Source organism: Hipposideros armiger, unplaced genomic scaffold (genome assembly GCF_001890085.2).
Source record: "Hipposideros armiger isolate ML-2016 unplaced genomic scaffold, ASM189008v1 scaffold_23, whole genome shotgun sequence".
In the NCBI taxonomy this organism is placed as follows: domain Eukaryota; kingdom Metazoa; phylum Chordata; class Mammalia; order Chiroptera; family Hipposideridae; genus Hipposideros; species Hipposideros armiger.
This window is the reverse complement of record NW_017731373.1, coordinates 7,157,776-7,175,628: the sequence shown is the minus strand read 5'-3', so window position 1 is coordinate 7,175,628 and position 17,853 is coordinate 7,157,776. Positions and strand designations below refer to the sequence as shown.

The window sequence follows — 17,853 nt, the reverse complement described above, 5'->3', positions numbered from 1 at the left end:
ATTGGGTTTGTTTTGGGTTGGGTTTTTTACATACAGAATTTCAACTATTCCAGACTAATCTGTGATGCAGAATATCTTGAGGCTAAATATCCAAAAGTGATTTAAAATTTTTTAAATGTCCCCTTATTGAGATCTGCTTCCACAATTCAGGTATCAACATATAGTACTGTCTAAAATACCTCCAAACACAGCAACTCAAAGCTTTCAAACCGCTTGGCTCACGTTTGAGCACAACTCAACAAAATAAACTGAATAAAGAAAGCTATATTTATCAGTTGCCCAATTTTAATGAACAGCACAAATTCTTTTCTAAGGTACTAGTATTGTTTCTGTGAAATTCTCTGAGCAATCCTGTTTATTTTCTATTTTTTATCTAAGCCTACTGATTGAATCAAATGGATTTCAGAAGATTACTGATGCTTGGGGAGGATTATCCAGACCAACATCTCTGCTGTTCCAGTGTTCTTCTCATCTACTGTGCCCCTCTATACTTTTATCAACTTATCTACTTTATGAACTTCAAAACTTTTCTCATTAAAAATAATTATTTTACTCCTAATGGTTTTTAAAATAAACAAACATACATGGTTCTAACAAACTTTATGACAAATTACATATGGTTGGGGTAAGAATCAACAATATATCCTATTTACATTTATAAGGTAAAGAGATTGACTTTAAACAATTCCACAAAAACATACATCCAAAGGAACTCTGTCTTTCAAAACAATCACCTTGAGAAACTACGCTACAAAATTACTCAAAGATGCTGCCATTGCTCATTTTTACCTTATAAATGCCTCAGAGCCAGTTATAAGAAAAGTTAGTTTATTAAGAATAATATAAGCTATCAGTTTTTACTTAAAATGTTCCAATTATTCAGCTAGCACTTTACAGTAATTTCATTTAATCTTTACCTTGGGAGGTGGTGTTTTTAATCCTCATTTTATGGATACAGAAACTGGCTTTCCAAAATTAAGTAGTCCTACAGTAAGTAAGTGGATGAGCAGGAATTTGGACTCCAATGTTTGTTATCGTAAAAGCTTACAATACTATAGGATGAGAGAAATTCAATAACTTTATAGTAATGTCTCATTATTATTCACTCAGCAAACACCAAATGAAAGCCTACTATGGCTAGGTAATATGCTCAGCACTGGGACGAGAGTAGTGGGCAAAACATGCACAAGCAAGTTTCGTTGATAATTAAGTGCAGTAAGTGCTTTGTGTCATTATGGAAAAAACAGCAGTTGACCAAACCTCTTACATGGTCAGGAAAGGCTTCCTGACACCTGAAGGATGAGTAACAGTTAATGGCCAGGGGATGGGATGGAGTGGGGGTTGATATTTCATGGCAGAAGTAAAGAAAAAAACAAATACAAAGGTAAGAAAGCAGGAACCCTTCAAAGAACTGATCCAAGTTCAGCAGAAAGAGGCATGAGGAAGCTGAAGAGGACTCAGCAGGAAGGGCCCTGCAGCAGCTTGAACTCTATCCAAAGAGCAATGGGAAGCCATAGAAGGGATTTAAGAAGAACAGGATCATACACACTGTTTAGCACAGTATAACTGGCTCCAAATATTTTGACTGCTTCCAAACATCAAACTTAATACAAAGTGATTATCAGCTACCACTGAGTGTCTTCAAAATAATGTATCTGAAAGCTATGAAGATAATCCCAAAAGATAAGTATGTATCTTTTCAAGGTGAATGTTTTGCAGAGGACAACATTCATTTGAATGTATAAGTCCTGCTATGTCTGTAAAATCAGTCACAGCACACCTCATACACAACATTTCTTATTTTTATACATTTTGTAGATGAGACATGTACATGACTGTGAAAAGAAATAAGAAAAGATATCCCAAAAGGCAGTCACACTGTGGTAACATTGGAGGTGCCCATGGGATACCCTCCAATAGACAGAAGTAACACAGGTTATTTTCAGAAATTAGCAAATAGAGATGCAAAGGCACCTAAAAGACACTGAACCCTCAGTACAGTGAGACTGGATTATAACCAGTTAAAACAAGAAAGAAATGTATTGATAAAAAGGGGACATTCAGTCAGCTAGGGAAGCACAAAAAAGGAGGGACTAAACGTGTCTGCTATGTGAAAGGTACTTTTCTAAGTGCTGGGGAAACAGCCCATGAACAAAACAGGCAAAAATCCCTGCTCTCACAGAGCTTACATTCTAGTATTGGCAATGCCCATCTTCAAAGGAGCAAGAGTCCCAAGCAACAATGTGCAAATATTAATGTTTCTATCCCACTAGTGAGGACATGCCTGTTTTGAGATGCATACATTGGGCTACTGCAGCCTAATGACATTAAATCTCTCATTAACGTAATGCCCCTGTTCAGAGTTAATGCCCATCATGCAACATTTGATTATGACGTGGTTCCTCTGCAGACTGCTCACAAGAAAATTCATCTACTGGTCTCTGTAACAATTCCCCACTGCATGTTGATATAGGCCTCCTGTTTTATGAACATCAATCTCCTGAGCTTCCTTAATCCTTCCCTAGAAGTCTCGACATGTCAATAAAATTAGTTATCTGAGCTTGCATGACTCAACACTAGACCACAGGCCAATGTGAATTCATTGCCAATCTATGAGGCCTCCTGGGAAACAGACTGGCAATTTAGTCCCCTAGGACCTACCATGGCATGGCCATTTCTATACCTGGAATCACAGGACCAGAGAAAGATTCTCAGGCCAGCCGCAAACCCAAAAACTCCAGTGGTAGGAAAATAGACTACCACTTGTTTGAGAATTCCAAAGAAAAACATGGGCTATCTGGTGATCAAACAGCATCTCCTCAGATGTGATCTTTCTTTTCTTACATGTGCATTATTTTATATTTGTCTTCTCTTCACTACCTGATTTGAACTTATTTGAAAATAGAGAATTTCATCCTAATTATTTTATCATCCCTACTAGCTGCTCATACAGTGACTTGTCCACAATATTCAAATATCTGAAGTATCGGTGAAGGAATGACTATTTAGCCAATCATATAAAATGACATTTTATGTCCATAATCTGATCTACAGCATAAAGAAGACATAAACTTACTATTTTCTTGAACTCTGGCCACAAATCCCATTAAAGGTAACTGAGGAGTTACCTGTAGGATGGAGGGAGGAGGAGGAGCAAGAGATACTGTAAAAACAAAAAAGGTGTGGAGGATAAGGGGTAAGGGCGAGTTACAATAAAAGGAAAGGATAATACAATAAAACGAACATATAAGGAGGGAAACCACTATGCACAAACATTTTATAAAGATATATTAAGGATCCTCTTTTGAAGGGTAATTTATTAACACACAAAACAAAGTATTAGGGGAATTTTAAGGAAGTTTTAAAAAATTACAACAGGAAGCATTTATCATATACAGATCTACTCTAATATATAACGACAAATTGATCTTATATTGATAACAACATGTCTTCTCAAGGAAAGAATTTCTGCAGATTACTATGAATAATTTGGTTTTCTGGATTTTACCTTGATGGTTACAAGTTTAAATGTTTGTCAATACAAGAGAAAAAAACCATTACATCCCAACATCCTAAATTTAAACTTACTTCATTAATAGGTAAATTAATTGGTTCTTCAGTGATTAATTAAGTAAATATTTACTGACTTCCTAATTAAGTGGCAAGCACTCTGCTAGGAGACCAATATCAAAACCATTCTTTGAGAGTCAGGTCTATGTCATTACAATTTTTCGTAATCCCAATTCATACCACCTGCTCCAATGGGTACATTTTCTCCCTAACCCTGCAGAAAAATGCAGGCCTCATTCCAATCATTCTCACCTCCCCAAGATGTCTTTCCCTCTATTTCAAACTTTCAAACACCTGGTACAGTGCTTAGTACTAATGAGCCTTCAACAAATGCTCAGTGTGTGTGTGTGGTGTGATGGTGGTAGGAGCAGTGGGGGCAGGAGCAGTGGCAGTAGTAAGGAAAGCTACAAAGAAATTACCTCTGAGCAGGTACTTGAACAAAGAAGTTCAACAAGCAGACAAGGGTTGACAAAGACAAAATGAGAACCAAGTGAGGGCAGAGGCTTAGAGGTGACCAGCTCACAGGACCGGAAATGTTTCCATATATCTAGCATAATATACCCCAGAAAGAAAGTAGAAAACCCAGAAAGGTGAGTGGGTTGATATGAAATAGGGTAGAACCTTATAGGTTAGGTGAAAGAGTACTTTGTAGAAAGGGATTGGACTTTTAAAGTCACCCAGCATTAAAAAACCTGATTCACTGTTTCCTTGATGATGTTGGAACAGCAAGTTAATTAACTTCTTTGTGCCTAATCCATAAATGTAATATGAAAAAAGAGATAATGCAACCTACTTTACACAATGATTGCAAATATTTAAAAAAAAAAAAAAATTTTGTGCAGAAAGCCTAACCCAGGGCCTGGCACAAAAAAAATCAAGGCAGTAGAAACAAAGGAGAGACCTTAGTACCTGGGAATAGAGTACGTGGTTACTAAGGATTTAGCTGGTACAGGAAGGAGAGCAACAGTTAGATGACTCTTGCATTTTCAGCCTTTAGGACAATGAAGGTAGAGGTGCCATGGACCACATTAACCTTGGTAGGCGGTATAGGGAGACAGGCTGGGGAGCAGGCAGGGCAGGGGGAGATAATATGATAAACAGGATGTAGGAAAGTGACTTAGGCATAAACGTGGGAGGCAAATCGCAAGTTTGGGTTGAGTTTGTGAGAAAAATGAGAGGTACAGAGCTCGTAGTGATCAGGAGAGCTAACAGTTGTGCTGTGGGTAAATGCACGGAGAACATACATAATGTGTAGACAAGAGTTAATCAGATAATCCTGAAGAATATCTAGATTTAAGGGACAGAGTAGTAGTATAACCCTAGAAATTGGTACCTTTCTTCAAAAAATCCTAACCTTTTGGTTAGGATTTTTCTTAAAGTCCTACTTCTTGGTAGTAAATCCCTCAGTGGTATGTCTGTCCCTACCCTCAGAGGCTTGGAATAACTGTTGATATGTTCATAATACCCTGCTTCCCAGACTGGGGTAAGAAGCAGACACAGTTAACAGAAGGTGGCAGAGACAGAGCATATAAAAGTGAGAAACAGCAGCAAGTAGCAATAGCACTACAAAAGTGGCGATTCCGTGTATGTTCGTTTTTATCAAATGAAATAAAAACTTCCTTGCTGTTAGCACCCATCCCAATCGCCCCTGTAACAGAAAAGAAGGAAGTTTCACACTTCAGTCATTGTGTCTCATCCAAAAAAAAAAAAAAAGGCCTCTGGTACTCCAAAAAATGAATGATTAGGTACTTATTTTGTAGATATGTTGAGTTTATTATTTTTAAGATGAGCATGTTTTATTTCTTTTCTAGTTCTAAGTGAAAATATGAAACCACAGTGGTTTTAAGAAGTCCATCAACAGCAATCCTAAATCTTCCTTAAACAGAATTATTTTATAACAAAACAAGTCAGATTTTTTTCAATGCCAGTCCAGGGCATGTTAAAAATTCGGTTCCAACTGGAGTTTACAAAGGTTGCCCCAAATTCTACTTTTTTTGCCCAGGGCAAACATTTTATATGATGGTCCAAATTCTACCTGAATTAACCACAGCATTTTCCTTCTGGACCATGTAAGAATTCATCTGACCAGAACTCCTTGAACTAGTACATCCTACTTTAGACTAGATTTATCTTCCTTAGAGTTGAGCTTAAAAACAAACTCCCCTAGAAGAATTTAAGCAGGATTTTGATACGAACATTTGTTTGCAATATTCAGTTTTAGTCTTAGCATCTCATGAACAGGCAAGAACAGAAAGTAACTATAAACTTGTTTTCATTCCATTTAGCTTAAGATGATTCCTCATATAACAAGATCCTTTCCATATAACCATCAAAAGATCTTTAAACTTAGATTCCATAATATTATGTTCGCAATACACAATAATGAAGTTAACGTGAACACAGGCTGACCAAGTGACTAGAGTTTACAGAGATCTTAAGTATTTGTAGAACAGCTCTAAGACGGACAGCTTCTGTGCACATAGCAACATGTAGATGCATAAACAGTAAAAGGCTGTGCAAACATACCAAACTTAGAAGATGCATCTGTGCTGATGAAATACACGTTCTTCCTAAGCATGACCCTACTGGCTATTTATACGACATTTGCCAATTAAGTTCGCAAACTTGTTGCAACCATATCAGAGAGATTATTCATTATGAATTTGTACCAACTGGACGGACAGTTAAACAAGTTTACTATTTGGAAGTGCTGAAAAGGCTGTGTGAAAAAGTTAGACAACCTGAACTTTTCACCAACAGTTCATGGTTCTTCCATCACGATAATGCACTAGTTCACAAGGCACTGTCTGTGAGGGAGTTTTTAGCCACTAAACAAATAATTGCACTGGAATCACCCTCCCTACTCACCTGATCTGGCCCCCAAATGACTTCTTTCTTTACCCAAAGATAAAGGAAATATTGAAAAGAAGACATTTTGATGACATTCAGGACATTAAGGGTAATAATACGACAACAGCTCTGATGGCCATTCCAGAAAAAGAGTTCCAAAATCACTTTGAAGGGTGGACTAGGCACTGGTGTCGGTGCATAGCTTCCCAAGGGGAGTACTTCAAAGGTGACCGTAGTGATATTCAGCAATGAGGTATGTAGCACTTTTTCTAGGATGAGTTCATAAACTTAATTGTCCGATCTCGTAAAATCCTTTGGAGCATAATGTTTGAGGCTTAGTGTTTTAAAATATCCAATTCAAAGAGTTTTGAAAAAAATAAGCTTTCACATCTTATTTTTACAGCTTTATAAATACTGAGTAAAATAGATAAAATAAACACTTTAATACTACTTCTAAAACCATTACAGAATATCACTTTTAGAGACCACATATAATTTATAGCCCATTCAAGTTTAGTTGCTTATTTTTTACATTGCAGTGCAGGAAATGATTTAAGCAATTTACTTTGAGAGTGAAATATTTTCTAACATGGATAGAAACTCAGAACAAGGAGTATTTAAAAGTGAACTTAGCTAATTATACTCAGTAAGGGGGGCTTTTCTTATGGAAAAGAATATAGTTATCAAATAACTATCAGTCCTGTAGTCTCAGAAAGGTTAAAAGAACTGTATTATTTTTGTCACTCCTCTTCAAGTAAAAAAAAAAAATCACATTTTACTGTTATGCCAAGAAAAAGTAGCAAATTAAGACATACAGTTTAAAAATATAAGTGGTATTTAATCATCAGTACAAAGGGTCTATTTGGTTTACTTGGCCATCTGAAAATATACTTTTCTGTTGCTTTCTTGCTTTTTTTGTTCTCCCTAAACATTCTCTAACAAACCATAAAGAATGCCTAAAATGAGGATTTAAAAACAGCTTCTTGCTTTTGCTCTTTATTTATACTTTGCTAAAGCCCCACTACATCTGTATTCTTCCGGAGATTTATGATAATTCTGTAACTTAACTACTCGTATAATTTTAATTTGTTATGGCTTCTGTTTTGCATCATCACAATCCGTAATTGATTTTTCCGTTTTTTGTTTTTGTTTTTGTTTTAGTTGCTTTTAATAAGTCAGGGATTAAAGCATGACATCTTCCCAGTGTAAACACCACACTCATTCAGAAATTCCTCTATCTCATATAACTATATACAGTCACATTTACTGGAATCAACATTCCACTTTATGAATTAGAGGTTTTTAAAAAATTTTTTGTTGTAAGAAAATATGAGCAGTAAAATGTAGGATTATCTTCTACCAAACGCCTTAGTAGTTAAATACCATATTACTGAGTCCTTATTATTATGGACTAAATGTTACTGTCCTCTCCCCCCAGATTCCTATGTTGAAACCCTAACCCCCCAGTGTGATGGCATAAGGAGGCAGGGCCTTTGGGGTGATTAGGTCACAAGGGTGGAGGCCTCATGAATGGAATTAGTGCCCTTATAAAAGGGACCCTGGAGAGCGCTCTCTTCTTCTAACATGTGAGGATACAACATAAAGTCGGCAGTCTGCAACCCAGAAGAGGGTCCTCACCAGAAATCAACCATGTTAGCACCTTGATCTCTGACTTCCAGCCTCCAGAGCTGTGAGAAATGAATTTCTGAGGTTTATAAGCCACCCAGCTTATGGTACTTTTTTACAGCAGTCTGAATTAAGATGCTTACCAAACTAGGTTTATGTATGTAAATGCACATGTACAAATACATTTTATATAAATATAAAGATAAATATATGAGTACATATATTCTTCTTTACCACTAAAGTGCTTCATATTTATATTTGAAGTAAAAACTGTTAACTTGTGATTAGCCCTATTTGTTTCAATGGCCCTTCTTGCTGCTGACAAGATGAACAATAAATTAGTGTACCTATTTCTTTGTCTGGATTAAGATTAAGAAATAGCGAGAACCAAAGGGGTTTCAAGTTATGTCTAATCAAAGTGTTCCTCTCATTAACTTGTTTCTGAAATAATCTCATTAGAAAAACAATATTGTGCTCCTAGGACTTGGCACTAGACACTGGGTGTTCCATATTTTAATTCCTGTGTTATAATGCCCTTTTAAACTCAAATTAAATACAATAACAGTGCTGCTAGATTTCCATCTCACAGAAAACCCCACTGAATTACATTCACATGAATCCCAGCCTGTAAGCTCACTTCTTCAGAAGCACACATCCATGTCAAGCCTCAAACTGCAAAAAATATACTCATAAAACACACATCTGGGACCATTTCATTAAATTGGGTTATTAGCTACTTGAGAAATCACAACAAATATTCTCATTTTAAATATGAAAAAACAAGGACCACTGTAAGACCAGTGGAGTACAAGACACATATAATACTCTAAAAAAAACAAAATAAGGGAGCATCTAATAGTCTTAAAACACTGGTTTGCAAGGCATTAAGTCTTGCAAAGAAAGCTTTTCAAAGAATATGATTTAGTAAAAAGCCTTTTTTTTTTAGTTTAGAAAAAGCACTCTGACTAATCAACTAACAAAGCTGTAGTTACTCTTTTTAAACAGTTACCAAATCCATGAAGACAGGCAGAACTTAACAGAAGAGTACAGAGAAAAACAAAACAAAACAAAACTGTCTCAAACCTTATGCTGAAGGTTCAACAGTCTCAATTCACTTTACTTACATAAGCATGAAAAATAATTTCATTAAAATCATGCCATAGAGTAGACTATTTTTCTACTTTAACATATACTTTCAAGTATGTTAAAATCAGATTTACAAAGAAAGAAGTGTTGAAATAGGTATTTAAAACACACTTAAATATGTGCTTAAACAGCCTTCATAATTCCCAACAACAGGGTTCTCATAAGACAAATATTTGGTCTTTGTATATGTACACAGCACAAAATATCCTTGTGTATACTTTCTATATATTATGTACAGTTGGTCCCAAGCTGTAACAGTGAAGCATCTCTCAGCTTCATTACAGAACCAGCCCATCTTGGACTGACATCATTCTTTCAAAACTCTTTGCAAGGAAGGAAGGAAGGGCATAGGGCTCAAAGCAGTAATTGTCTAGACTTCCAAGAGGGCCAGAGAGAGAGCCTACTTACAGAGAACTAGAAAACAACCCATATCAACCAAACTAAAATTTAAAAATAAAAAATGCCTTTTTGAACAAAACAGATCCTATACAAATATAGATTTGGAACACATGACTTAAAAGAGAATGCATGAAAAAGACAGGCAGATTTTCAAAATTAAGCTCAAAATGAGTAAAAAACAATGACACAGCCAAAATCACTAAGTGTGATCAAAGACAGCAGTTAAGTATATTTCAAGTAAGGCAGTTGGTAATCACACTACAGTGTGCACTGGTTAGACTATAAATATGGCATTTAATTTATAAGAGGGACCAAAAACAGTGAAGGGGTTTGAATAAAAGAACAAGGGACTCATTCCACCTTCAACAAATAGTTACTGAGCACTATTTCCAGGATAAAATTGTATAAAAGACTGACAACTTTACATTACAATGTGGGCATCCTCCTCTTCAAAAAAAAGAGAAGACTTGGGAGAGTAACAGAAAGATTTTTCAAAATCTGAAGGTAGAAAGGACAGTACAATAAAAAGAACAGGGAATTAAAAGTCAGAAGACCTAAGTTCAAATCCTAACTTGACCATCAACTCAGCCTCAGTTTCCTCACCTGTAAAATACATGATTATAAGAATCAAATGAGGTAATAAATATAAAAACATTCTTTAAACTGCATTTATGCAGGAGGATCAAATTTCTTCTGCACAACTCCAAAGAATATAACAAGTTTTCACCAAAAGGTACTAGCTGTAGTAGACGGATTTCAGCTCCATAAAATTCAGGGTTTAATCAAAGATGGAATTGGCTATCCCCTTTATTAAACATGATCACACACAGGCATACTAAACCTTTTGACAAAAATTCAGAAAAACACAGTAAGTTGACATATCATGTCCACAATAGTCATCGAGTCTAAGAGTTACTCTTACCCTCTCTGGGGAAGAGGCAAAAATAATGATTACATATAGTATAAAATATGTGCCAGATTGTTTTCTGTATGCATGATGCAGCTGAAAGATGACTGTTACATCTGGATCAATCTGTCCAACTCCCAGTTTTCCCATAATAGGTTTGGTATGAGAATTGAATAAGACAGTATGACTATATTAACACAAAGTAGCTTCCAAAATGTCACTGCCCTTTTACTATGCAACTTATCAACTCTGTCCATGTACACTCAATTTTCATTATTTGCTACTCACAGAGCAAGGATATCTGATTAAATAGACAGGAAATACTGTTTATCACAATATTATTTTTAAAAGCAAATAATCACTACTACATTCAAAAAGATTCTTAATTCAAAAAAATTAAGTTCTACAAACTTTATATGGAAACCATGTATTGATTTTTTAAAAAAAGAAAAAGAACTGGAAAACACAGTATTAGCAACCTCCATTCATTCAAAAAACAGTACTAACCACCTATCATGTAATCATTTGTAATTAATGGTTGTTAATCAGATATATTCCATAGAATGCAAAAGAATATCTAACCTGGATTCTGGCTATAAAAAGGTCCTCCGTTCATCTGATTCTGAAGGCTTGTTTGTGAAGTTATGGAAGGGGGGCGTCTATAGGGCAACGAGCCCCCTATTGTTGGGGGAGTATGGCGAGTGGCAGGTCTATTCATGCTGTAGAACTGAACAGGATGACCTGGGAAAGGAACAGAACACGAATTTGTCATTAAAAGAAAATTGTATCAGACAATGCAATACTTTAGATATAATGTGCACATCTTAATAAGAATATTCAAAATAACAATGTTGAGCAAATTTAGTTATCTGACAAATATAATGCAAGGCGACAGTTATTGCTCAGCTGACATTATATGAGTGCAAAAGCAGCAAAACAGACAAATAAAATTATGATTAGGTTTGGAAGAGCTATATCTAAATAGATTAAAAATTAATATGATTTTATTATATTAATAATTTGATAGGATTTCAAATTCATCACAATTAAAATTTATGGCTCTCTCTCCCCCCACAAAAAACACATCCACTAAACACTGAAAACTAAACTCAATAAGATAATAATGACATTGGGAAAGAAAAAAAATATATTTGACACACAGTCTTATTACAAAATAATAATAATAATAATAATAATAATAATAATAATAATAGTAAATTTAAGGTTCCAAAGCAATGAAAGGAAAACATAAAATATTTCCAACAAAAGGTCAAGTTACATAATTCCAAATCAAACACATCTTTATTCAAGGAAAGATATCCATGTCTAAAACTAAATTTTGTCTTAAAATTAGTTTAAGAAACTTACAATTATAAAAAAACCTAAGAAACAAAAAGTGAATCAAAATATATTTCATTTTTAATATGAACTTATACATATTTATCAGCAATCTCACTGTATTTTGTTTTTTGAGGGTACTTCAATAGCTAATGCCAAATGAAGACACTCTTTCCTAATCTATTAATTTCCTAACAATCCAGTTCCTAAATTTTATCTTGATTCCACTCCCCCTTAAAATCACTCAGCTGAAGGCCTAATGTTACAGACACACAAAGCATTAAATCATCCTGAGACATCACTCTAGAAGGCAAGAGAGGAAAGGGGGAGGAGAGAGAGGGAGAGAAGAGAAGCAAGGAAGAGAAGTGTCAGGGGAAGAAAGGGTGAGGGAAGGAGAGAAGGGGAAGAGAAAGAAGAAGGGAAGGAAAAAGAAAGGAGAAAGGGCAAGGGAGGAAGGAAGGGAGGAGGAGAGGAGAAAAGAAAGTAAAAACTACTTTTCTGCTATACCATTTAATCTTCTTATATATGACAGTATCAAAATTTAAAAATCAATTCAGTTGTATAAAAATCTTGAGTATTCAAGTTTAAACAAAATCCACTGTCAAGTCTCTGTAACCATGATAAAAATTATAAAAACGTATAAACTAATAAACTATTATTTAAAAGGTACATTTTGTCATTTGAATCACCAGATACAAATACATTATTGCCATTTTAGTAATTAATCTCTAACACACCAATACAAACCTAGGATCATCAAATTAAAAACATCTGATAACACCATTATGAATTTTATATAGTTAGATCCAATCTAAAATCCCACATGTGGTAAGTCTTCAGTGATTCAGAGACACTACATAAAAGAGACTATGTATAATACTAATAAGGCATTTACTTTGCTTTGGGTTGAAAATCAAACAAAATAAAATTGGGGGTGGGAATGGGGTAGAAGGTGAAGCGATCAGAAACTGCAAACTGGTAGTCACAACATAGTCACAGGAATATGAAATACAATATGGGAAATATAATCAATAATGTTCTAAAGATTATGTAGGGTGCCAGATGAGCACTGGACTTATCAGGGGGATCACTTCATAGTCTGTGTTGATGCCTGACCAATGCGCTATACACCTGAAGCTGAAGTAGAACAATACTGACTGTAAACTATAATTAAAAGAGACACACACACACACACACACACACACACACACACACAGTCACAGGATGTGGAGTACAGCATAGGAAAGATAGTCAATGGTATCGTAACAGCTATTTAAGATGTCAGGGGGGTAGCAGATTGGGGGAGGGGGTTGTCACTTTGTGAGGGGGGTAAATGTCTATCTATTACGTTGCTTTGTACACCTGAAACTAACTTAAAAAAAGGTAACACTATTCACTTAAAAATAAATAAAACTACAGTTTAATTACCATAGACCTAACTATAAAACCTATAATGAAAAACTTTTAGAAGAAAACAAGATAAAATCTTTAAAACCTTATGTAAAGTAAGGAGTCAGTAAATATGACACCAAAAGCACAACTCACAAAAAAACATAAAATTAATGAACTAGATTTAATCACAATGAAGAACTTCTGTTCTTTGAAAGACACCATTAAGAGAATGAGATGATGTCACAAAATGGAAGAAAATATTTGCAAAGGACTTGTATTCAAAATATAAAAGAACTCAATGTAAGAAAAACAATCCTTTTTAAAGGGAGAGGAGAAATGTTTGAACATTTTCCCAAAGATAAACAGATGGCAAAGAAGCATATGAAAAGATGTCCTACATCATTAGTCATTAGGGAAATGCAAATCAGAACTACATTACAAACCTATTAGAATGGCTAAAGTTTAAAAAAATCAACTGACAATGCCAAGTGCTAACAAGTATGCACAGCAACTGGAAGTCTCATACACTGCTGGTGGGGTGCAAAACTGTACAGCCACTTGGGAAAACAATTTGACAGTTAAACTTACCATACTACACAGCAATCCTTCTTCCTAGGTATTTACCCAAATGAAATGAAAACCTACGCTCACACAAGTCTGTGTGTAAATGTTTATGGCAATTTTATTCATAATCACCCCAAACTGGAAATATCCAAATGTCCCTCCAACTGGGAAAGGGATAAAGAAATTGTACATATCCATACAGTAGAACATTACTCAGTAATAAAAAGGAATAAAATAATGAAACATGTAACACTGATAAATCTCAAATGCTTTGAGCCAAAAAGCCAGACCAAAGGGCTATATACCACATGCTTCCATTTACATGATATTCCTAAAAAGTCAAAATTTTGGAGACCAAAAACATCAAGTGGTTGCTAGTGGCTTGCAGTGAAAGGGAAGGGCTGACTACAAAGGGGGCATGGAGGAAATTTGGGGATGATAGGACTGTTCTAAATATTGATTGTAGTTGTGGTTACATCACTGAATATATTTCAAAAAATCACAGACATACACACTAAAAAAGGGTAACTTTTACTGTATATAAATTATACATTAATAAAAATAAAAAAGTACTTGGTGACTCAAGGACACTGTATAAAAAATTATATTCATATAAATTGTTATTGAGGCACTTACTTCCTTGCTTTTTGTTTAATACAGAACTATTATAATACAGAACTATAATTATCCACTCATCCAACAAATGTTTATTCAGTGCAGACTATGAACCAATACCTGTTATTAAATTATAAAAATTGACTCTCAGGGGGGTGATTTGTCCCTTCTGAGACTACAACCAATTTCAAGATGTATTAATGCAGAAGCATAACAAGATTCCTATATTTAACTAGCCAGTCTGGCATAACAGAGCTGTACATAGGTCAAAGAACAGCCCATGTTACACTTACCTACTGTAGAAAGCTTTTCTTTAAAAGTGCTATTATAGAAGCTATCCCACAAAACACCATCCAAAACTCAAAGTGTCTTTTAAAACATTTAAACATCTGTTTATAGCAGCAGAGCTCTATAAAAGTATTTGGCAAGCTACTGTGATGTGTGTCCAAATAAGAACTTATTTACTAACCAGCATCACTATTAACTTTGCAAATATATGTTGTAACAATTGGGCCCTTTTCACTTCCCCATCATAAAACAGATTTTAGGTTGCAATTTTAAAACACTAAAACACCAGTCAACCTTAAGTAACACATAAATGAACCTGAAATTCTTAAAAAGCCCATTGTCTGTATGTTTCCAATGCTGCTCTATAATAAGCAATAGGTTCTGTTATAATAGACTTATAGAGACTTTCAAACTGTAATATCAAATATTTCCAATAAAATGTACCTTAGAATCATTGGCATGTACTTTTTGTTAATGAAACTTGCAATAAGCAATATCTAATGACAACTTTTCAAAACTGTACAGAAGACAGCTCCATACTAAATTCACAAATCTCTACTAAACGAAATTCAAGCAATAAAAAATATGTATATTTATGCTACTCTATTAGAAAAAAGTGTAAGAAACTTTACCCTGATTTCCTCAGAATACTCTACTTTTTGGTCACATGCTATTTTCTAGTTAGTACATTCGTTACACACACACACGCATACATACATACATACACACACAAACAAAAATCATAAAGCCAGAGTTCCAGGTAAGAGAAGAGCCAGATGATTGGATTTGCTTGCCAAGGAATAAGCCAATACTCACCTGTAGAGGGGGTGGAAGAAACAACAGGGGGAGTTGGAGAAGTGAAGCCATCAGCAAGGGTCTGGGCACCCCCAGCAGCGGCGTCTGGGGCAGTGGAGGAAGGGACAGAAGCAGGAACAAGAGGGGCGGGGGCAGAGGCGGAAGTAGCAGGAAGGGGAGGAGTACCAGCAGAGCCAGCAGGGGCTGAGGGGGAAGAGGAGTAAGAGGCAGCATTAATGAGGCAGTCCCTTAGGCAGGATTAGAAAAGGCATTAGAGAACTTAATGCTAGATATTCAATGCTCAACACCAACCAAAGGAGAGAGTGTTAAAAAAAAAAGAGAGAGAAAGAATGAAGCTTATGTTAAAGGATTATTAGGTTTGCAGTAAATAATTCAAGATGCTAGGGTAATGTACAGATTTTTAAATTCATTAAAAACAAGCATTCCTTTTTACATGACAGCCACTACTCTAGAAGAAAAGTGCTCCCTTTATATTGTAATCTTTAGCATAACATTCTGTTAACTAGTATACAAAACTAAACATAAATACACTAGGAAAACAACAGCATTCCATTCTGAATTACACAAATCAGAAAATAAACATACTCCAGACATAAATATCATGTAAACAAAGCACTCAGAAAAACACAAATCTCTTTTTCATGATTTTTGAAAAGGTATTATATATTGTTAATAGACAAGTAAATTAAATATGTAATATTCTAACCTATGTTTTCTGTATCATGCTTTTAAAACTAAATTTTAACTTTGGTTTCCTCAGATTAAATAAGCACATTTTTCTATTTCAGAGGAAAGAAGTAGCATTTAGGAGACTATCAAGTTCCAACAAGTCCACTAAATTTAACTGTCAAAACTACTTTGATACTTGTCCAAACCTTTGTTACAAATGTGACTCTCACACTGAGTCCCCACTGTGTCCGAAAGCATGCACTGTCATAATACTAGCTGGAATTAAACATTTAACTGATACCCATGTGATACCTGAAAAGCACCAACTGAGCTACAGCACCAAAGACATAAAACCAAAAAGGGGGTGTGTGTGAGCATAGTTACAAATCACTTGGTTAAAACTAACAAATGCATAAAGATGTCCCAACATTTATGGAGTCCTAAATTAGGAATAATAAACCATGATTATTATGTAAGAAAGCCCACTGGAATTAAATCACAAATTGAATTCAAATTCAGAAAGGATAAGTGACGATGAAGCACCATTCATGTTTTACCTGGAAAGACACTGGGAGGGGAGGGAGTGGGAACAGCAATGGGAACTCCCACACTCCCACTTCCGCTGTTCTCCCGACTGCTGCTCCGACTACTTGGGTGGCTTCCTCCACTACTCCCACTGCTGCTAAAGAAATAAGAGCCACCAAAACAAGAGCGTTTATATACAGGAAGATATCACCAGCATGTCCCAAAACTTTCTGTAATGAATATAGCCATAATAAATTCACAAGCCTTCCACTTAAAATATGAATTTCTTAAAAAGTAAAGGAAACAGATGAGTTCAAGAAACTTGTTTTGATCACCTTTTAATAAGCATGAATTAAAGGAAATGAGAAAGAAATAAGAAAAAAAATTCTCCATAAATATAAGTGATAAATGATAGGGCTCAACACATAAAAATATTACTTTCTTTTACTCCACCTTAATGCCTGTGTGAAGAAACTTATAATAAAAACATAGTTTTCCTAAACAGATTATTTAATCTTATTTGTAATGTTATCTTGACATACTCTGCCATGTTTTATTGTATATGGTTTTTCATCTGTAAAGTTCCACCAAAAAACAACTTGAAATTTCCCATAGCTTTTTTTTTTTAGGTCAACTATAACTAGTAATTTTGTAGAGAAGTTTGCACTGATTTTTTTTTTTTTTTTTGTCATTTCAACTTTCTGACTGCTCAAAATTTCATCAGAACATGAGGAGAGAGAGGTAGAATCAGATGAGGTTTGGGAGAGTAGAGTGAGGTAAAGAACTTAGTGCTTGGAAAATGAGAGAGATGTAACTGAAGTTTTCTGAACAAATTATGGTACTATGACCATCGTATTTTGCGCTGAGGTAGAGAAAATACCTGTAAGTTCGATTTCTTTGATTCACAGAAGCTGTCCTCACAGGGCTCTGCTGCGAGGGAGCCATATTACGGGTTGGGCTAGGTACGTAATCATTTGGTACCACTGGAGGACGCACTGGCTCCAGTGTGCGATAGGGGGAGTGCCGCCTACAAAAAGAAGAGCGTATGTATCGTGTGATTAGCAAGTTTCGGCACAATAAATTCAAAGAGTTGCCAGTAGTGAAATACAATTTATACTCAGAGATAGGAAAATGTGTTTTACGATAAC

At 35.2% G+C, this 17,853-nt stretch overlaps 1 protein-coding gene across 13 annotated transcripts in view; it reads right to left on the bottom strand.

Moving 5' to 3' along the window:
• Positions 1-17,853, bottom strand: part of ABI2 (abl interactor 2) — a 107,610-nt gene that overhangs the window by 15,721 nt on the left and 74,036 nt on the right. For 4 of the 13 annotated variants that reach the window (XM_019635659.1, XM_019635656.1, XM_019635658.1 and 1 more), the window contains 5 exons: positions 17,586-17,732; positions 16,738-16,862; positions 15,512-15,694; positions 11,081-11,239; positions 3,077-3,163 (listed from right to left, as the gene is read on the bottom strand). In XM_019635659.1, coding sequence (XP_019491204.1) covers positions 3,077-3,163; positions 11,081-11,239; positions 15,512-15,694; positions 16,738-16,862; positions 17,586-17,732 — 701 coding nt within the window. The remainder of the gene's footprint in view (positions 1-3,076; positions 3,164-11,080; positions 11,240-15,511; positions 15,695-16,737; positions 16,863-17,585; positions 17,733-17,853) is intronic. The other 9 variants (XM_019635660.1, XM_019635661.1, XM_019635664.1 and 6 more) reach the window with 7 other exon arrangements.